This window comes from Melopsittacus undulatus, chromosome 4 (genome assembly GCF_012275295.1).
Source record: "Melopsittacus undulatus isolate bMelUnd1 chromosome 4, bMelUnd1.mat.Z, whole genome shotgun sequence".
NCBI lineage: Eukaryota > Metazoa > Chordata > Aves > Psittaciformes > Psittaculidae > Melopsittacus > Melopsittacus undulatus.
Window position 1 is genome coordinate 84,264,085 of NC_047530.1, and position 22,364 is coordinate 84,286,448.

Sequence of the window (22,364 nt, forward strand, 5' to 3'; positions counted from 1 at the left end):
GAAGCAACACGCAAGCAGGTGTACATGTCTTGAAGTGGTACAGACCAGCTGAGATAAAGCAGTGTATTGTTGGTCTCTGCATGTCAAAGTCCTGAGAGGTTCTGGTGGTGGTCAGCACTGGGAATCTCATGGCTCCTGATTTGCTAGCAGGGGTTGTCCTGAAGCACAGAGAGGTTATCTTGCTTGCTTGGTATGTGTGGAGGGAGACTGAGCTGGCAAGCATAAATGAACCTTACTCATTTAAATAGAAAAAATATTCTGAAATTACAGTAGCCTTTCATTTAATCCCATTCAGCCCACTGACTGTGGGGATATCCCCCCGATCCACCACTGCAGAACTGTAAAGCATGCTCTCTTTTAATTAGGAAGAAGCACCTTTTAATCAGTCAGCACAGTGATGACAGATGTAGTGCCTGAAAAGAGGCACTGAAAAAGAGGCCTGAACAAGTGACTGAAGCATGTTGCAACCCTTATTATTTTGGAACTCCTGAGAGGAAGGGTCTCTGCTATTATTCAAGCACTCTTATTATGTGGCTTCCCGTTGGAAGGGTTTAATTTGTCTTGTAGCTCTGTTGCTCAGTGGCATCACAGATGAAGTACTTTGCCTTCCCTGTAAATTGTTTCAAGGCCAGGCAATGTGTGAACAAGTGCATGGGCAGCATGTTACAGAGTTCATCCAAGGTGCACTTGGCTATATGAAATAAACACTTAATAAGCAGCTTTGACTTGGGAATGTCATGGCAAACAGATTTAAGTGGATATATTCTTCCATCCTTTCTCGAAACACATCTCAGCTGCTCTCCTGCTGTTCTGGTACATATGCTTTGTGGTACCAGGCACGGTGAGCACTTAATCATTTTACAAGCCAGCCAAATACAAATTGTGAAGCCAATTAACAAATACTTACATTTACAGGATTTATACTGCAGCTTGGCTGTGTTCATATGCCGACTAGCACAGAGGGCCCAGTCTGGGAAAGTAATTCAACATCTACCCATTTTCCACAAGTTTAAATGGCACTTCAGCAGAGGTTTACAAGCTGTGCCCCAACTTCAGGGACAAGTTATTCTTCTAACCAGGGCATAGACTAATGGACCAGGAGATCAGCTCCTGGTTGTGCTGCAGATATCTGTGACATCGACTGAATTGATCAATCTGTGCTTTAAATATCAATGGGAACAATGTCTCTTTTTTACTCTTCTGCGTATATGTAGATGGCAAATTTTTCAAGACCAGGTTTTATAGAGCATGAGGGTCTTACAGCAGCCAGCTTCCTATATCTGAGCTGGGGATAAGATCACCCTGTAATCAAGGGTGACAGAGAGAGGAATCACAGTCAGAGGTGACAGAGGAGCCACTATCTCAGGTTGTTTAAATAGGCATCTGCTGTGATTCAGTCTCCAGAGGAACCACCATCAACCCACTTTGTGTCTAAACACAACAGAACCACAGTCTTAGCTGAGACTTCAGGGCATTACTGTTTAATGTGGGCTTTTTCAGAAATGCACTGATGTTCATGAATAACAAAGTAGTGATAATAATTAGCAGTTTGAGACAGCTTTTAACGTGTATAGTACCATTTGTCCCAGAGTACTTAAAGGAGCATAACCACTTGCTCTGGAGACGCAGCCAGCTCCAGGATGAAACAAAGCTTGTGCTTTAATACTGTGGAGTGAAGTTTCATACCTTTTAGGACAAAAAGTGAGTGAGAAGGTTGTCCTACCCCTCCAAGTTTGTGCACCAGCTTTTTGTGTAGGAGGAGTTATCGGAATAGCTGGTTGCATCAGGCAATCTCTCTTCTGGCCTACTCCAAATGGGTTTAATTGAAGAGAGGAAGGAATTAGCCAATGTTTACTTACAAGATAAAATGGGAGGAAATAAAAAAAGAAAAATAGAAGGCACCTCATCCATTCATGTAGAGATCTCAGTGTTCTCTCGTATTTCTTAATCCTACTCTTTCAGCTGCTTTAAATTATAGTACAGCAAGGTATTAAACAGACATAACTTTGAACACAAGCAGGAAAAAGGACACAAATGGGGCAATTCAAGGTACAATAAACCATGCCCATCATTCAGAAACCTTGCTCATTCTTGGGCTGAAATTGCAGTTAAAATGCAGTTCATAAAAATGGCACTGTCTTATTCAGCAGATCTTTCCCCTTGGCCTTTTACTCTCGGTATAGCTTTACAGAAGAAGTATGGCTAAAAGAGCATGTTATTAATTAAGGATTAGTCAGTTCTAGCTGAGCAGGTCAACTGTAGTCTGGAGGTGCCTCTGATAGCCTGGTCAGCCTGCCAGTGTTTATATTACTGCTGAAGAGTTATGAGAAGGATCAAAGAAAAAAGAACTGCCAGTGGCTGTGCACACATTAGGTGAGGCAATCTGACAAAAAATGTAAGGAAGCCCTATTTTCTGTAAGAAACCACAAAGTAAGACTTAGAGAGCTGAGGTTAGCATGATGCCTTTGGAAGATCATTGTGCTTTTCACATTTTAGTACTACATTCTTGCTTAGTTTAAGTCTCAGCCGCGGGAGTGGCTTTGTCCAGGTGCTACACAGCAGTCACTGAGAGGACATAGACTGGCTTTATTTAAATGGACACTACTCCTGTCTGCATCTGTTTTGGCTGAGCACAAGAAAAATTGTGTCCTTTAGATACATCTGTTCCATTAAGGGTATTTTAATTGAATTTGCTCTGCAGTGCTATCAGGGAAAAAAAACCCTAATATTAAAATCTATTACTCAGTCAAACTGTCCAGCTTTTTACCAGACTAAAACAAGGAGCTCAAATCTGCATTAAAAGACTTCCAAAATCAATGCATTTAAATAGCATGCTTAACAACAGGATAGCAACTTCAAGTCCCTAGTTATGAGACCTTTCTCCTTAGGGTGTTGTAAGATTGGAGACCAGTGGCAGGCTTAACTTCTCCAGAAGGCTTATTCCATGATGTCTCGTGTCCTGGAGTTGCATTAATATTTTGGTGAGAGTAGCATGTGCTTTTCTAAGGGAGCTGTCAGATCAGCCACTGGCTGAGAATTTATCTCCGTTTTGAAATTTCAGCTGTGTGTTAGCTTAGTGTCTCTGGTCTGTACCTGCATCTGCAGGACATAATATTTAAGTCTGTAGCCAGTACTGAAGAGTTAATAACAAATTATTTGGGAAAGCATGCAGCCCTTTGAGACACTGTACAGTAGAATCGTTGGATCTCCAGTGATAAGACTAGGAGAGAAGGTTGAGGTTTTGTGTGTGTGTGTACTTCTCTGCATACCTATAGAATCATAGAACAGTTAGGGTTGGAAAGGACCTTAAGATCATCTAGTTCCAACCCCCCTGCCATGGGCAGGGACACCTCACACTAAACCATATCACCCAAGGCTTCATCCAACCTGGCCTTGAACACCTTTATGTGATGTATAATAATTACTGATATATTTTGTTGAGATATTGCTAATGGGTCTTATTCTTCTCTGGGTAACCTGTCCAAATATAGAATAGGATAGTGCAAATCAGAGCTACAGCAACTGAAGATTTGGTACCAGGAGTTTGACTTACTAAGTTCCCCATCATCCTTGTACCCATCCTTTATTGACAGTCAGCAGCAGCTGAGACCTTTTGATTTATGCATAAATTGGGTCAAAGTATACATGCAACTCTGATTATGACTTAGGTGAGGTGATATACAAGTGAGAGATAACAGAAGAAGGAAAAACTGCCCATGCCTTGCAGCATTGTCACCCAATATGAATCTCTTGTATGTTGAAGTCTGAATTACTTTCTTTGCTTGGTCAGAGTGTGCTACTGGCTACAGACCCTAAACAAGACTATCCAGAAGAGTCTTTAGGACCTTTTCCTCAGTATAGAAACTTTTAATTGATTTCTCTCATTTCAGTGACCTAAGACTGGAACTTGGCTTTTTTACCAGGTATCAGAATGTCTGTATACTGGTACTATTACAGCAGATTAAGCTAAATCATCAAAGCTGTGCTTTCTACAATTTAAATAGAGCTATCTCTAAAAACATAGTTCACCTGGTATAAAAGTGTCTTCTCTTTGAGATTGTGGTGACAGGGATGTTGGAAAAGGATCACAGCTCTTTAAACCCCTGACAGATGGGATGAAAGGTATGAAGTTAGCCATGGCCAAAACCCTCAAGCACACAATCAGTTCCGTATGGCTTATTAAATCAATTTATTGCTGGTAACTGCATTGTCTTAGCAAGCAAAAATGTGAAATAAATCCTGTTAACTAAGCCTCATCCATAGATGTTTATACAAATGTGTGTTCCCTCCTATTTGTGATGTGATATGAACATGCAGAAGAAGGTTTACAGGGGCTCAGTGGATGTGTTGTATCTCATGCTACAGTGAATTCTGTCAGGAATTCCCTTGCTTTGCCTGTGGAGATGCAATGACAGGAGTATTGGGAGTATCTGCAGTCACTGCCTTGATTTCCCTGCTGGTTTTCTGTGCAGAGAGATTCTGCTGAGAAGTATCTGTCCTCTTCCTTTTCCATAAAGTTCTAGATGGGAGTATGCACAAGGACAGGCTTGTAAGGAATGTACTACAGGAGTCAGCTTTGCTCCAGCTGGCTGCTGTCCAACTCCAGTTTTCTCAGAATTCAAAGAACATGAGTGCTGCCCATTCAGGACTTCATCTAAAGTTTGACCTTTGAGGGTTTGCAAATAGTCCCTGTGTCACTGGGATATTATTGTGGTTCTTTGTTATGGATTCTGGGATGTTTTATTCCAGACCTGCTCTGAGCTTTGTTACAAGGTTCATTAAGACACTGATGAACAAGAAGAATATAGCTATTTTTGCATTCTGTGGAGAGGAGCCCAATAAAAGCTTGTTGTTTGTAGAAATGAATGACCAAAACTATGACTTGCTTTTATACCTTTTCCCATTCTTCTTCAGTACCCTAACAGTTTGTAATTTTTCTGCTTGTTCATGCAGGAACTACCTCTTCAGACTTAGCCTACACAACATTTCTCTTATTCAGGTATGTTCACTTTTTACTCTTTTGTTTTATTTGACTTGCTAATGACTGTTCTGTGATATTTGATGTACATTTTCAGAGGGCTGCATAGTGTAAATTTACCCAGAATGGTGGAGCAGGGAGAAGATGAAGTCAGAACCAGATGCTTATTCCTGCTTCAATGATAATGCTGGGGAAAGGGCTCTTCTACACTTCCCCATTTGGACAGCACTCTCAGCTCTTGATTCATGAGTGTTTGGGTGGTAACAGGATCTGCCAAAAAATCTGGCATCTTAAGGAACAAAGCGTGTAGTGTGACTGATACGGGCTTAAGCACAACAATCATTAGAAATCCTTGGCTTTCATTAGGGATATCAGCAACATGTAGGAGAAGCTTTTACTATTCTTGTCTGCCCTCATTTTTAGCCATTGTTGACCTTTGTGAACACAGAATGCTGAGGAGCCGTGTTTTCTGAACGCATTACTAAAAACAAGGTTGGACTTGCTAGCATTCCAGAGGCAAAATGGGTTAAAAAATGTATGTTACCTCTGTCAGAATGGAGGCAAAGCAGCTAAGATCTGAAAATTGCTTGCAAATATCCAGCAATATTAGGACTTTCCTCCCACAGCACTGAACCTTGAACTGAAAGATACAGCAGAAATTGTTAGTGAAAACCCCAGCTGCTTATCTTTAAATAAATACTTATGCTCTGGGATATTTACATCTTTTCAGTTGCTAGAGCACCAGAGATGTATTTAGCACATTTCAGACAGACTGAAGGGCCTTCCTTCTGTACCTGACCATGCAAAGAAACCATCAGAGTAGTATTGCTAGCTATTCCAATGTGCACAAGCTTTTTGCTATTAGTAAGAATTACAAGTATAGCTGGAAAGAAGAAAATATGTTTACTGGTTGTAAAATGCATTGAATCTTCCTTTAAAAGGAGAACAAAGTCCAAAGTTACCAATGACAACACTAAAGGGTTAGAGAAGCTGATATTCCCATTTGGCAACAGTTTCCCTTTGTAGAACCATATTAGTATGGCTGGAATGCTTCCAGCGAGCACACAGGGGAGGGAAGTCTCTGCAGTTACGTGAGGTGTCATATCTTCTGCAGTGTCTGTTATCACACTACCTGACACAGCCTCTTGTGCTTGTCAGACGAGGGATCCCCTTCCATGAAACCCAGCTATAATCTCCCTTATACACTTCTGAAGTCACGCTTGGCTTGGGCCCTTTCAGTGCAGTGAGTTTCCTTTCCTACACTGCAAAACATGGGAAGTCTCCTTCTATAGCACTGGAGGATGCTGTGAGATCTCCGGCTAACATAATAAGCTTAGTTTGCTCCTACTTTCTGGATGTATCCGGTCACTTTGCCAAGACTTTTTGCATGACAAAGAGAGCATGGAATTATGTTGACACACGTGTTGGGAATGATGGAAGTGATTGTTTCCCAACCTAATGGTTGCCTAAGTAGCTGCTTGGCTTCTCTCCATAAAGCACATGATGTGGCTTAGAGGGACCCCCTCCCATCTACCATTCGCTGTGCATCATTTTAAAGATCAGGTCTGAAAGCGAAACAAGAAATGCAAAGAATTTGCCGCTAGTTCTGTAGGGGGTGAGAGTGCAGTTTAAGGAGGAATGACAATGCTAATTTGGGTTGGTTTGTATCTCCCCTTTGATGGTAAATAAAATACAGTGTGGATGTTGTCAGGCCTGATTTGGGGATAGTTTTCCATCTTGAGGTTGTAGTCTGATTTATTTCTGCTGATGGTACTTAACTCTTCAGGTTGCAAAATCAATTAAAATGAGCAAAATTTCTCTATCAACTTTAAGATTCATTTTGTGAAACTGTGAAGAATATCCTGAAAATATGTTTTAGGAGTCTTCAGTTCCAGAAGCTAAAGTTATGGTATTACTCCTGAATCTGTGTTGACTGCCATTAGTATAAACTTAATTTTGTAATCTCCACAGCAAAGAACATTCTGCAGTATCATGTCACACCATGTAGTTTCAATAGGAAGTCATTGTCTTGTAATAGCAGCAGACTGAAAGACAAAATTTAGCGCATTATATGAGTAAGTTATTGGATAAGAGTTGTGTAAAATGATAGCATTACCCTTTAGAACAGTTGAGATTTCAGGGGAGGGGAAGTAGAGGTAGATTTTAGGATGTGGACCATGTTATAAAAGGCTCATTTCTTTTCCATTCTTAGCATTCAGCTGCTTTACCATGTGCTGAAGTTTCCTCCTCACTTTGAATTTTCTGTTGGTTCTGCTAAGGTTGTTTCTCCAAGAGTGTAGCACTGAGCTTTTCATGAGAGCTAGTGAGTGGAGTGAAGCAGACGCTGAAGCAGAACAAACTTTTCTGCTCTGCAGAACAGAATGTCCCAGCTTCTCTGAGATTTCCCCCCCTCCCTCTTTGTTTCTTAAATGTGTTTCAGAAATTCCATTTGGGGACCTGAGAATCCTTTCACCAAATGAGTTTTAGTTGCATGAGAAACTTTGGTGGTGGTGGTTAGCTTTTTCTGTGAGAAACATTTTTGCCTGAATGTCAATATCCAGACGGAAATTGAAAGCAAGGTATTTTGGGATCGCTTATGATTTTGTCTGCTTGTCTTTCTTGCCAAAATTGTTAAAGGATTTTTGAAAATCAGCATCTTGAGATGCCCCAGGTGGGGTATACAAGAGCACCTGTTAATTTTGGAAACTTTGGCATGTAGCATTCAAATTCTTGCAGCAGTCAAGGAACAGTTTTAAAATGAATACCATTCCCTAAATCTTTTAGCATCTCTTAAACAAAATCCCTGCAATGTGTTTCATCTCCATCTTTAACTGGTTGTCAGTTGCAAGCTCTAGGTATTAGCCATTTTATAGAACACATTTTAAAACCGATGTGCACTTGGAGCACATGCTGTGTAATTTATGCATGGGTCTGAAAAAAGGTTAGCTCCTAATCTGCAGCTTTTACAGTGAGGCCATAGAAAAGTCAGTTTTATAGAGGAGTTTGTAATTAACAGAGTAGGTGGAAGGGTCATTTAAAGAACATAAGCCTTTGAACAAATTTTTAAAAATGCATGATGCTGATTAGGACTTCTTTAGTAAGGAATGCTATTCTCTGGTGTGCATTAAAAGCAGGCAGCTTGGCAGGCATTTCATAAATCCCAGTGCAGTGCCTACCCCCTGTTCACCCTGATTTTACCTGAACTTAGAGTTCTCGAATGAGCTGAGTGGGAAATGATTTTCCAGCCTTTTTGAGGTACCAAGACCTCCAACCTTTTTGCACTGAGATGGAAACAAGACTTTTTTTTTTTTTGATGTTTTTGTAAAATCTGAAAGAGGAGATAGAGTCATGGTTACCTGGGATGCAAATATTCTGGGTCAAGTTATTTTCCGAAGCATCAAGAGAGAGGATTTGAATGTGCATTTCACTCATCTCAAATAATTGACCTTGTTTGTTTGGGGCATCTTTTTTCCTTTTCCTTCCTTGATGTTTCTGACCAAAAATTTCCCTCTGGATCCAAGGTTTCCTTCTGGACTCTCATCTGAGCAGTTTAATAGAAACTGTTAGAATTTAATAAAATGTTTATATTTCAATTATTTGTTTTAATGGAAGATTTTTTGTGAAAAAGTTTCTAACTAGCCCTATGTATGCTGATCAGTTATTATCATGTTAATAGTTTTTAAAATACTTCAAGAGTCTGCATGTATTCCCTTTCTCAAGAATATACTGTATTTTAACAGAATATGAAATAATGAATGGGTGCAGGTATTGCAAAACTAGTTGGAAGACATAAGTTATTTCATCTATTAAGAAAGACAAAAAATTTTAAGGTTCAAATAGGCTTTAATTAACAATCTAATATTTTTCTTGACTACAAGAAAAAAGTGAGGACTGAGTTCAGAGACAGGACATGATAGTTCCCCCACAGTCATAACCCTGAATTTGGTAGGATTGCCTGTGGAGTTACATGCTGTCCAGTACCACCTGGCCTGCCAGAATCTAGATCTCCAATTGAAACTGCCCCACTGCAAAACAGGAAAATGCTACAAAAGACACAACTTTGCTTTCTTTTGTTCCAGATTTATAAATAAGAATACCTACATTCATGTGGGCTCTTTGGAGAGTATTACCCAGTCACTAGGGCAAAACATGATGAACTTCTCAGTCCCACTGGAGGCATAAGACTTAAACCCAAGCTTATAGTCAGTAACCTGCTTAGGCAGCATCAGCTTTTAGGGATTGATCTGAAGCTAATTGAAATAATTTTCTTTCTGCTGATGTTTTTGAGCTCTGGAATGGGCTTTTTTTTTTTTCAGACCCGAAACAGGGACAGAACATTTCCGTGTTGTCCTGTAGTAGATGAATAGTAGCTACACACCCAGTACATTTCCAGTAAGGATGGTTTCACTCCAGATATTCTTCCCTCAATCTAAGTAGCAGAAACATCCCTGCTACAGAGAAGGAAGCTCTTAAACTGTACAGCTGCTCCTGAAGACACACCTCCCTCCCTGCTGCTCACTGCAGGGATCTTTATCTCTGTGGCATAATCACTAGTAAATCAATAGTATATATCAACAAAGTATAGTTAATAATAATAAAACTCGCCTATCAGTCCTCAGTATGTCACATAGCAACAAATGGGACAGGTTTCATATTTTGTACTTTGAATCAAACAGAGCATTAAATGCATTATTTTCAACTTATTTAGGGCTCAGTAGTGTCACATTTATGTGTACTGATGAGAAACATGCTCTGCAAGTGTGTAGAAGTGTGAGGAGTGGTGGCAGAGTTTAACTTGGTTTTTCTCTGTGTAGTTGAATAAAATATGATAAACAAACGCAATGGGAAGCAGTGAGTAATACAGTTTATAGCACAATTGTCACTCAAGTAATCTCTCCTGGTGAAAGTACTTCACTGGGAAATTTTAAGGATTCAGAATATGTTCACAAAGCCCTGGCGCTCATCAGAGAACTTACAAATAATAAATAAATCTTACATCCCCAAGAGATGCTGTATAGGCACCAGATGGGGCTTGGAGGGCCCGAATTTGTACTGCTGGTTCTGCCCATGGGCTCCTGACGGAAAATTAATCTGCCCAGTTTATCTGCCTGGTCTTTGCTTGTATATGAAATAGGAATATAGCACTTCCTTATAAAATGTTTTGATTTATTTGTCAGCAAAAAAAAATAAAAGTATTTCAGTTACTTGCAGAAACATTCTTGAGCCAGAGTCATTCCCAGTTTTCAAAATATCCTTTCAAAAATCATGAGGAAACTAGGCATCTGTATGCAGCACAAACCTATGGGTGCTCAGAAGCTGGCCCCACTTTGCTGCAGATATTTATTTCTTTAATCTATTTGGAGTGTCAAGATTATTATCCGATTTAAAATCCAGTTTGGGAAGTAATTTTGGGAAAGAGTGAGTATACTTTTCGTATCTTTATGTATCACTGAGCTGCCTAGCAGGAACTCTGTTTTGAAATATTCAGGAATAAGCTTCACTTTCCAGAAGGCATTTTCTTAAAGCAGTTTATTATTTGTTTCTTGCAGATTCCCAGATACAACTTTGAATTATATGGCACATATTTCTAGATAAAGCATTTATTTCTTTTTTTTTTAGGCCAATGTAGTTCCCTCATTTAAAAACATAATCAAAACCTCTACTAGAGCAGATGCAGTCTTTAATATGTGGCTTATAGCTGAGTTCTGATTGTCACATATTTTATCAGTATGCTACAGTTTTTATTAACAGATTAACATATAAATCTATTCATAAATCACCTTCCAAAACTACACCTAAAACCTCTCACTCTCAGTCTAGAGGTTTAAAGCTATCCTATAATAAAGCTTATACTGGCTGAACAAACTTTCTGGCAAATTCAGCTTTTTATTCTTATGGCTTCAGATTCCCAAATAAAATCTACTCCCTGAAATCACTGCTCCTTAAAATGACTGATCAGGAGCTAGCGTGCCCCTTTCAGGTTCAGGTCTCCACTCCTGTGATCTATCTAAGAGAGAAATTTCTACCTGGAGTGGGAGATGGGGAAGAAAACAAGGCATGTCAGACTGGAGATGAGCATGTATGAAGGCCGTACTTCATCCTCCATGGACACACTTCACCAGTTCCTGGCTATGGGGAACTGTACTCTTTAGTAGGCTCCAGCATGTTCTGATGGAAACCAACCTTGTGCTGATGTTACCCATCAGCTGAAATTCAGAGAGCAGAGGAGACAAATCTCTTCTCACATAGCATTCACATAGCATTGAGTGATTTCTGAACATAACATCCCCTCTGTCTGGGAGAGCACAATTTAGGAGTCCATTTAGAGGCAGCAAAGATTTTAATCCCAGGTTTTGCTTTAAATAAATGCCTGTTTTCCTTTGAGAACTGCCTGAGTTAAGAATATGCTGCATGATCTACTGAGTAAGAATACATTTCAATATGTGGCTCAGAGTACACTGCCTACTTGTGATCAGTGTAGTTGCCCTCTAAAGTGAGTATTTAGGTATGGTATAGAAAGTTCTCATATATGTATGTATGCAAGCATGAACAGAAGGATCATATGCATAGGGTTGTACAGCCTGTGTAGGAGCTATATCTGTTTGGATTCATACTCGGCATTAAGTAGGGCAGCCTTCTTGGAGTCAGTGAAGGCCACAGAGCTGAGTTACATCTCATCTGAGGGGAACTACCTTGTTATGCTTACATGCTGAAGTGAGATTTGCATGATGACTGTCAGCTGTGGATTGCCAGCCTGCTTTCCTCAGTAATTTGTTCATTGTCATTCCTTCCTTCCCTGCCTCAACTCACATAAAAGCAAAAAATACTATAGGGGTTTTGGTCTTTGTCAGCAAACATTATGAGCAGGATTCAGAAACTGAGAATTTAATTAGCTGCTGAAGTCACTTACTGATAACAGTAGCATATTGGGCTCTTTATTTGATAAAACCCTGTCAGGCATTTTATGTGTAGGGAATGAAGAGTAATGTTCTTACTCCTTGCAAGTTACAGTCAGGGCCATCAAACATCCTTTAGAAAAGGGAGGGGGAAAAGTGAAAAAAAAAAAAATCCCTTGGACTTCTCACTTTTTTGTCACCAGTGTTGTTTCTTTATCTTTCTGAAATGTAGTTTGGTTTGCCCTGGTTTAGCCCTTTTTCTCTGTCAACTTGCTTCCCATTCCACTAGCTCCAGAAGGCTCTCAGGGATCTGCATATACTTACGCCCTGGCTGTCCTCTGCCCTGACACATGCATTCATCTGTGGCTGCTGTCAACAAATTCAGCTCTGCAGATATTCCTGAGAGGCAAATCAGCCTCTTGTTGTAGGCCACACCTTAGCTAAACTGACATTTTTATAAACTGAGATTTATATAAAAATCAGCTGCTTTTCTATTATTATTACTTTAGGGAAATGGAATATTTTTAGATGTGGGAGAGGTTTGTTCTCTAGTTGCAAATGCTGCCTGAACATAGGCACAGAAAGCGTTTTTTAGTTGCTTCTGTCCCAGTTAGGAAGCTCTGATCCGATCATTAGGCTCTAAAACAGGATGGGTTTTATGCAGCACCTTTGCTAAGAGTAGTTGATGTGGCAACAGCGACTTACTGAATTTCACTTGCCAAGCAGGGTTCGTGCAGCCAGCTTCAGCTTCGTGCTCTCCTGGAGAGATACCTTCCACAGTCTGTCCTGGGTTCAGCCAGCTCAGGTTTGTGGAGGTGGTGAGCTGCCAATCAGTGGAGCCTGGGGAGAGGTCCTGGCACCCTGCTGCAACCAGTGCTGCAGTTTGCCACCTCTTGGGGCTGTGCACTCAGTGAAGTGCTCTTCCTACCTGTGACCCAGCACCCTGACCTGTCCCTGGCATGGGAGCTGAGCTGCACGTGCTGAGAAGTCAGAAGCAGAAGAAGAAAACACAAAGGACTGCATCTTACAAGATGAACAACTGGCTATTTATCTGGGCTAATTATTACAAAAAAAAAATGAGCAGTTTGGGGTTTGAGGATTTTTTCTTTTGGTTTTTTAAGCCTGAAAATACAGAGAAATATCTACATTTTATTTTCAAAGCAGGGTTTAAGAGACATCTAAATGATTCATGTCCCTTGCACTGGCTTTCTGCACAGGATTAAGTTTGACCTTGGTAGCGTCCAGTCGTTTATGAGGAAAGCATTAAAAAATCACCTTTTATTGATTTGCATCTCTCTAAAAGGGCCCATGAATGACCTCATGTTTCCTTTAAAACCAACGATTGAGCTCTTAGGAAAAAGGAATTGTTCTATTGTAAATACATATCATGTCAGTACATGTATTTTTCCCTAGATAGACTTTTCTCTGTTCATAACAGTTTAACTGATGTGTGTTTTACAGCTTCTTTTAAACACAACAGTTCTGAATGACTAATACAAGGGGATTATTGGAGCCTGAAGCTACTCAGGCTACAGAGTCACTAACGTGGCCTGCACAGCTGTTGTCAGAGACCTAGAGCTGGAGAGCAGACATGGGAACAGTTTGTTCATCATTCCCACAGGACATGGATCCTGTCTCAGCACAGCAGGTGCAGCTTCCCTGAATCCTTTGAAAGCCTCTGAGCTTTGGCCTCCAAGGTTTCACCTACCTTCCCCAGGCTGAGGTCAAAGAAGAGGACAGACAAATAAACAGGCACAAACTAGGCTATGCCTATAGCATCTCCAGCCACCTTGACTGGAGGAAGATGGTGAGTTTTCAAGCTCAGAGCCCTTTCTTTAGAACTGCAGAAGGGGTAGCAAACATCCAGCTAAACAATGTCAAACAGCTGCTGTGAGTTGCCTGCTAATGGGTGGGCAACGGGAGAGGAAGGTTGGGTTGTACCACTGGAGGAGGGTGAGGGATGTGGCTGTGTGTACAAATGAGTTGTTGGGTGTTGCCACAGCTTGAACAGTCAATTGGAACAATGGTTTTACAGGTATTGAAGTGTTTCTGAAATGTTCCTTCCATCTGGAAGTTACCCCACTGTGGTTATAGCTATCTGATACATTTTTATTGGTAGCATGACTGAGTAAAGACTAAGCCATTCTGAGACTGGGGAGACCAAATGTGGAGAATCAGTGGAAGGAGGTATTTGTAAGTTGCATAATTTTCCCCATTCTCTATAAGGAGAGTTTGGACAGATTAGCTGCCTCACTTGTAGGCAGCTGCAGGGAGGTAAGGTGGTTTGTAGCCTTCCCCAGTCTGAGCTTCCCTTTCTTTACATGTGAAGCTGATACAATGATATTTGTCTTTTTGAATTGCCTTGAAATGCATGGCTTTCTGTTTAACACCTAAGTATTATACACAGCGATATGGATTTTTAAACATAGTTCATTTGCCTGAATCATGAGTCTGCAAAGTTATATTCTGAGCCATAGTACATGTAACATTTGAACTTCACCTCTACTTTTTAGGTATGCAGTTATGCAAATTCAGCATGGCCACATGTTTAAATTGACTTATTTTTCATTACTTTTTTTCTAAACTTCTTAAATTAAATGTAAATTTTAATGTAAAAAAAAAGAGTAGTTGGGTTTCTAGTAGGAGAAAAGTGCAATAAAAATGTATCTCTTCAGATAAAAATACAGATACAAAGAATTCTGTACATTTACTTAAAAGAGAGAACAGATTGGAAAGAACTTGGGGGAGTGTTTAATAAAACTATGCTTTCATTTGAAACTTTTTTTTTGTCAGGAATATAGATCAAATTCCATATATTAATTATTAATTAATCCCTTCAGACAGGAGACAAAGTATGTTGTGACTTTTTTGAAATAGAGTGGTTTAATTCCTTACAAGTAAAGAAAAAGGAGTAACAGGACTGAAGCCATTTGAATAGTCTTCAAGGTTGCTCAAAGTGATTTAAGTTTTATTAAGAATGACAAAAAAGTTCTTAAGTTAGCCTGGGAGTATTAAAAAACAAACTGCAGTTGCCTAAAGGGAGAGGATTTTGCTGCATGGGGCAGAAAGAAATGATCAATGGTTCATAAATAAATAGTGGTGAGCACAGTGACAGTATTAAAAAATGTATGTGGCTAATATAATTGTTATAAATTTAGTAGCTTTTGCTGTGAGATCAGTTACTGTGGATTTAAAGGCAAGGCAGAAAAAAGAAAAAGATTGGATTTTTTTCCAATACAAGATAAATGTGAAAGCCTTGAAAGCCAATAAAAAGAAGTTAGAAGCAGCATAAAGTATGCTGTATTAATCCAGTTGGAAAATGATTTTGTATTCCTTCATCTTAATTATAAGATGTAGTCTCAAAATCCATTTGTGGAATCTTTGACCTTGGTAGAGATCAAATGCAAGCATGCTTGAGGGGAGGTGAGGGAAGAGCCAGGTGGCAGGGGGAATGTAAGGGCGGGACTCAAACTGAAGGAAACTGGAAAATAAATCCTGGGTTGGCAGAAAAGTGCAGACTGGTGAACAGAGCAGAGGAGCTGGGAGGGAGGAATAAAAGACACCGCATCAGAGTCATCTTTGCAGAAGGAGCAAATAAATTCCTTGTTGAGATGAAGCTTGGCAGAGCTCACTATGGCATCAGGTGCTGACGTCTGGTGTTGGAAAAGAGGAGGCAGAAGCAAGGCAAACTGTGACAGACCAAGCAGGGAGTCTGAAGTCATCTGTTTCCCAGCCTTAGGAGGAAGCTAGGCGGATTGATGCTGTTCACAGCGGTGGGGCTCTGGGGGCTTACAGCGGCAGCAGGCAGGGGCTGTGTTCAGCTGGGCTGGGCAGAAAGGGGACAGTGGGGATCAGAAATACTTGAAGTTTTGTTGGTGGGACAGGAGAGGGGCAGAGAGCCATCTTCCCTAACGCTGCAGTCCAGTTCTGATTTAAACTGTTACACATTTCTATTTTGCAGCAATAAACATAAGAGTTGAGAAATATCTTTTGGATCCTTGATAAATCAACCCCATTGCTTTTTTCCCAGACTCCTTGTGCTTCTGAGGCAAGTAGTTGATTTACATTGATCAAGTGCTGACTCAACGACTGCATGTATTGCTGGTGATGTGGTGGTATTTAAGATGTGAAGCTTTTGATTTAAAGATGTAAAGAGATGGAGAGATTCAGGTCCTTTTGTGTTGTCGTTTCCCCACTGACCACTGTAAAGTGTTGCTGCACCTGTAGATAACTGTATCCTGCTCAGATCCTTTCAGTATATTTGGCACTGGATGGATGTTGGCTTCTCACTTAATTGGAAATGCTGGGGAGAGGAGTTGGGGGCATCAGATGGGGAATTCAACACTGTTGGTTCTTTAGTTTCTCTGTATTTAAGTGTTCCTTGCTGATGGTGCACAGATGGTCTTAGATTAAGGAAAAAATGTGCCAGAACTGCAGGCTAGGCTCAGACTGGGGAGTTAAGCTTGACATGAAATAAGCAGAAAGCTGTAATTAGCTTATCGAGAGCCTGGCAGAGGAAAGCATATATGTAATGCACAATGTAGCTATAGAACAATAAAAAAACCCTAAAATCTGTTTTATGAAGCATGGGAGACTTTTCACCGTGATTTCCTTTTCCAGCCCAGCCTGGTAACATCTGAAAGGTTCTACTTATTCTTGGTTATTAGTGATTTATCAGAAATGCTGAGCACCAAACCCCATAGAAGCCAGTGTCTAAAGGTCAAAATCTAGGTGTGTTGCCAAAATCTGTCTGCGGAAGCTTGCAGCGCACTTGCCTGTGCACCATGTGTACTCCCTGATTGCAAACATTAGTCATCTCACCACCCACTCTTGTTCTTTCTGCATATTTTTTGCAGCCACATGTTGTCTTTCACCTTAACCCTAGGATTCAGGCTCACTAGGGCAAAAATTGCCATTTAATTTTGGGCAGAAATGCCTAGCAGAGTGCAGCTGAGTATTCTGTGTGCTTGCACAGTACATGTCAAAATCCTGGTGTCTAGGAACAGGAGTCTGGATCCTTTCTATAGGTATGCGAAACAAATGGAAATCCAGATATAAAACTGCTGAATTTAATAGGGAAAGTACAGAGGCTTATTTTTCAGCTGAGGGTTTAGGATTTTTTGCCCATATTCTTAAAGCTTAAAAACTATTACTTTAAAATGAGGAAGAGCAGCAGGGAAGGTCTGGTTTCACTTAAGTTCCTGTGGTACGGGCAGGCTCAGGCAGGATCTCTGTTTTCAGCCTGCCTTGCAAAACTTTCCCAGTCTCTCTTGCTTCAATGAAACTGGACTTGGCTAATTAATCTCAAAGACTTCAATAATGCATCTTTCACTTAATTAAAGATTTCCAGTGCCTTTTTTTCCCCCTTTTTATTTGTAGTACACCAAGCTTAAGTGCCCAGCCAGAAAAGAATGTTGATAGGATAAATTAAATCACATGCACATTTATTTGTTTAATTGTGCACTGCCACCATTTTTCAAGCCAAGACAGAACTCAAACCGTGTTCAAACTCTACACAATTTTAATGAGAATATATTGCAGTGTTTGTCATCTGAAAGAGTATTAGGCCCCCCCTTAAAGCAATAGAGGTGATTTCCCTAAAGAAAAATAGGAGGCAGAGAACAGTGAAAATGTCATCTTGAGTTCTTCATTAGTCTCTTTAATACTGCAGGATGTGCTGATTTTGATTCCTGAGTTTCAGCCTAATTGTTGGGAGAATCAGATCCAAATTGGGCATTTCCTCAAACTTATTTTAGCTTCTTCTCAAAGCAAACAAATAAATGCTGAACAAGTATACTCAGTGATGGAACCTGGAGAGTAATAAAGAATGCAAGACCTTCCTGCTTTAGAAAGCTGATATTACACAGAGGTTTCACATGTACTTCAGTGATTACATTTTCAGTTTGAAGCATATATGCTAAGATTGCTTTTCATAGCTAAACTCTTAATGTGGGTGCACAAAAATGCACTCTGTTGACTGTGCAGAATTTGTCCAATCTGTGTCAGAGGCAGGGGGGAAAGAACACAGAAAAAATGTATAGTGGAAAACCCTTAACATCTCTACATAGCAGTGAGCTTCAAAGAGGCACAATGCTAAGGATACCCAGAGCAGAAAAATGAAGTAGAATAAAATCTCCTTGCTTGATGCAGAAATACAAAGGAGACTATAGCCATGGTAAATTGATTTTGTACTGAATATGGGCTGGTCCATTGGAAGGGTTTCTGAACCTCCTACTCCAGAAATCATTGTGCAAAACAGTAAGAAGAGGCTGCTTAGAAGTCTTGTCACATCCATCAGTGAAGCCCACAAAGAGGAAGGAGGGATTTAGTTCTGAATGGCGACTTTGCCTAAGAACATAAAGGGGTGGCAGTGGACATATTTTGGCGGTAGAAGGGCCTCAAAAGAAGAATTGCCTTCACTTTATCAAGGGCAACCATTGCTGTGGCTCTGTCCATTGGCTCGCTTCTTAGAAATATCTTGTTGAACCTTGTTTGTAGGAACTGAAGAAAAAACAAAAACCCCACAATAAAACCTGTTCTTTACAGAATAAACAGTGCTGGTGGTGTGAGAAATAGTACTGTGTGGTATCCACCTGGCCAGTGTGAACTGCACCTGCGTGTGCATTGGCTGTCCTTATTTTTCCAACGTGTGCTTGACAGCAGTTGAATTTTTCTTTTTTGTCTCAGTGTATTTTAGCCTCTTGGTTTAGTTATTGATTTATCATATAATCTTATGTCTCTGTCATCTCCAGTACATTTAGTAAACATTTGTTGTCATAAGCTATTAGCTGAATGTGACATGGCAAGAAACCAAATTCCACAGTGGCTGTTAATTTCTCACTATGCTGGAAGTCTTGTCTCAGTTTCTGTGTTCTTTTGCTCTTCAGTAATAGGTAACACTGTAACTCACCCTTCCTTAACATCCCCTGTGCTGTTGTCTAGTTCTGGATGTTGTCATTCATTCTAAACTGGCCTGAGGTGAGAGCTTTAAGGTCTTTTTTTACTAGCATGCCAAACATCCAGTTAACTCAGACTATCAATTTGCATTTGGCCCTGCCCATGCTTTTTCACACTTGATGGATTAAGTTGCTTGCAACTAAATCATTGCAGTGTTAAGCACTTTCAAAAAAAATGAAGTAGAATATCACCAAAATGAAATCATTGTCACATACTGACATTTTCTTCAGAGAGAATGATAAAAATACAAACACTAGACAGTGGAAAGAAAAATCCAATGCCATCTTTATCTCTTCTCTTCAGAGCTGTATCTTTCCTCCAAAGTGTCTTGTTGGTGTGTTCGTCTAACACTGCTGTATAAATATGTAGCTGTGAAAGCTCAGCATATAGCCGCAGAAGAGCATGTACTGATTTCATATACCCTTATGGACAGCACTGCACCCCAATCTGATGCTAAAATATGTAATCTGAACATCATTCCTGGCTTCTGCAAGCCCTTCTGTTCAGGTATGGTGTCACATCCATAGCTCCTTGTGTTGCTGGATCACCAGTATCTTAGCACCTTTCCTTTGATTCCCCTCTCTTTGGGTGTATTCTTGTTGCAATACATTAGGAATGGACACTTGTAAGCTTCAACTGGGCAGTGTTAAGCTATCTAGTCTAGGTCATGCTTTGCCAAGAAAGGTTGGACCAGATGATCCTTGAGCATCCTTTCCCTTCCAGCCTGGTATTCTATGATTCTATGATTAGTGCTTGTATTAATTTTAAGTGTCTTTCACAGACTTGCTTATCACTTCCTGTAAGAGGCTCACCCCACTTTGAAGCAGCTCATGAAGCCAGTGTCTCTCTCCCACTTGGTTAATGTGCCTTCTTCTCTTGCTTTCTCACGAGTCCCCGTTGTGTCTCAGAAGAATGCTGTCCTTGATAAACTCTTCTGTTTGTAAAAACCTCACAGTGAGTTGTGCAGCTGATAAGCAGCGACCTTTCCCTGTTTTGTGGCTATGTTCTGTTGCCCTTGGTGCTCCACCACCCGCTACCTGATGCCTCCGATATTATCACGCTTCGTTTGTAATACATTTTGGCAAAGCTATACCTGCACAGGCCTGTAAATCTGTAAAAAAAAAAAAAAAAAAAAAAAAGCTTAAATTCTCCTTTGTGTGGAATTCAACATAAGTTACTAAAACTTCACACAAGGGTTACTAAAAATCTGCTGAAAAAACTGGCAAGTTAATCTGCTTGCTCCAAATATGGATTTTAATTTCACATCCTTCCTCAAGTTTGAGCTGGCTGCAACACTGTAAGCTGCCCTTTGTACACTAAAATTCCCAAAGAGCTGAAAAAAGTACAGGTTGTAACCTGGATGTAACTATTGTTTATCTTAGAAAACGCCATGCTAGTTTCAGTACTTGGTATCAAATGTTCTTTACTAAAGCTTTAGAGAATTGTCTTTAATAGTAAAACCTTGTACACTGCTTTCCATTTGTGTACACTGTAGAAAGCGTGATCTGTTAAGTCTCATACAATGCTCCTTTTAGATAAGAAAATGCATGGTCTGGAGTTGTAAATTCCTACCTGACACTGCAGAGAGAGAGGAGTGTCTGATTTACAGACCTTGTGTTGTTTTAATGAAGTCTTCTGCAGGGCAAATGGAAGTTGGAGGCACCAAAATTCAGATTTGTTCTTGTACATGAGACTGTGGCCTTGCCCCAAAATGTCAGAAAAAGCGAACGGGGTGTGTGGCATCTTGCCCATTGTTCTAATCCTTAAACCTGCTCCCTCTGTGCACCACTGATTCAGTGGATGCATTTTGTGATAGTAGCAAAGAAATGCTACGAACTTATTTTGTGCTGGACAGGAAAGTTTTTAGTCCTCAAGAGAGTAAAGTTCAGTGCTCATCTCTGCTTCTGACATGCTCAGTGGCTTTTCCTATCCAGTTGACCTATGCTGCTGGTTCTCCTTTCCTCCCATGTGCCTGTGTTGTCTGTTTAACTTGTAAGTGCTCTCAGACAGAAATTCTCTCCCCCAGCATGTTTATATATTGCCTAGAGCTATGGGGTCACAATCTCAGTTCATGTCTCTACGTGCTTCTGTAATACAAGTAAATAACAAGGGATTCTGAAGCTGTGAAAGAGAAAAAATCAGTAGCATTGACCATGCAAGAAGAACTCAAAGTAGCTGAAAACTTTCCCTCAAAAACTAACATACACAGCTGAAAACAGGTTATCTCTGTAGGCACAGACACACTTCAGAGGTACAGGAGTTTACCCACTTACTGCTTGCAGCAGAGCTTACTGGGATGAATGTGCTCTCTGTGCAGGAGGAAAACTGCATCTGAGGTAGAGAGGACCATGAACATAGTGGGTCACCATGACTCAGCTGACATAGAGTAGTTCATTGGGCTGGGATAGCTTGGTCAAAGAAAGCAGAGCTCCCATACCTGCAGGCCAAGGCCCTGTTCTGCAGGGATTTGCAGTGATGGTCCGTCTGGGTGTGCATGCAGACAGTCTGAAAACAGAAGGTGGAAGGAACGATTCTAAATCAGTGAGGCTTTAGAATGAAACCAACAAAGAGAATGTATTCATTTCTCCTGGAAACTCTCTTCCCGGTCTACTGAGTCCAGATGTACACTATTTCTGTGACTGTTTTTGTACAATAGGTGAGCCAGGGCAGAGGAACTTCCTTCAGACTATTGAATTTCTTTTTGCAAAGATGTGATAAGACAGAGAAATGTGAATATCCAAAACCAGTACTATTTGGAATCCAGTTAAAGATCTGTTCTTAAAATGAGTACGTCCTTCTTCCTGATCAATAGTTCTGTCTTTCCTATGTCTGTATGTAGCATCCACTTCTGTTCTGACATGAACAGAGTGAGCAATTGTGTTCAGCAGCCGATAAATGCAGGCCAAAATTAGTGCCAGTATAGTAAGATTTTTGTTTATGGAGAGAAGGTCTGATTCAGAGATTAAGACTATGGGGACTGGAACTCAGTGGTGGGTTTGTTTTAAATGTTCGTCAACCTCCATCTTCTAAGTGTGACATTCCAAGGTCTTCTCCAGCAGACTTACTGTACAGCAACTCCAGAAAAGCCATTCAACTGGGCCAGTCTATGGACAGGCACTATGAGTGCTTCATTTAAATGAAGCAAACAGCTTGAATTTTACCACATCTCAAAGGATCTTTTAAGGGAAATCAATTAATAGTTTGATAACACACAATGCAATTCCCCTCTCCTCTCCCCGCAATGAATTGACTGAATCCTGTGACCATTCCTCAAACCTGTCACTGCACACAGCAGTGATCTGTAATTTGTGTACTGCAGTATGTAGCAGAATTATTTATTGAAGCTTGGAATTATGTTCTTTCAGTATTAGTTATCTGTTTATCAGACATGTTTATCACAGTTTTAATAAATTACCAGTGTTGGAACTTCAGAAATGGCCTCTAGGGTATTTGCTACTGTGCTTTATTATTAAGAAGTTAGATTTCAATAAGATATTATTTATAATATATGTGCCTTGTCCTTGAGAAGAAAG

The 22,364-nt window shown here is 40.3% G+C and overlaps 1 protein-coding gene across 1 annotated transcript in view; it reads left to right on the plus strand.

Annotated features, from left to right (window-relative positions):
• SEMA5B (semaphorin 5B) overlaps positions 1–22,364 on the plus strand; it is a 275,414-nt gene that overhangs the window by 162,930 nt on the left and 90,120 nt on the right. The window contains exon 5 of the mRNA XM_005153798.3: positions 4,954–4,999. Within this exon, the coding sequence (XP_005153855.2) occupies positions 4,954–4,999 (46 nt within the window). The remainder of the gene's footprint in view (positions 1–4,953; positions 5,000–22,364) is intronic.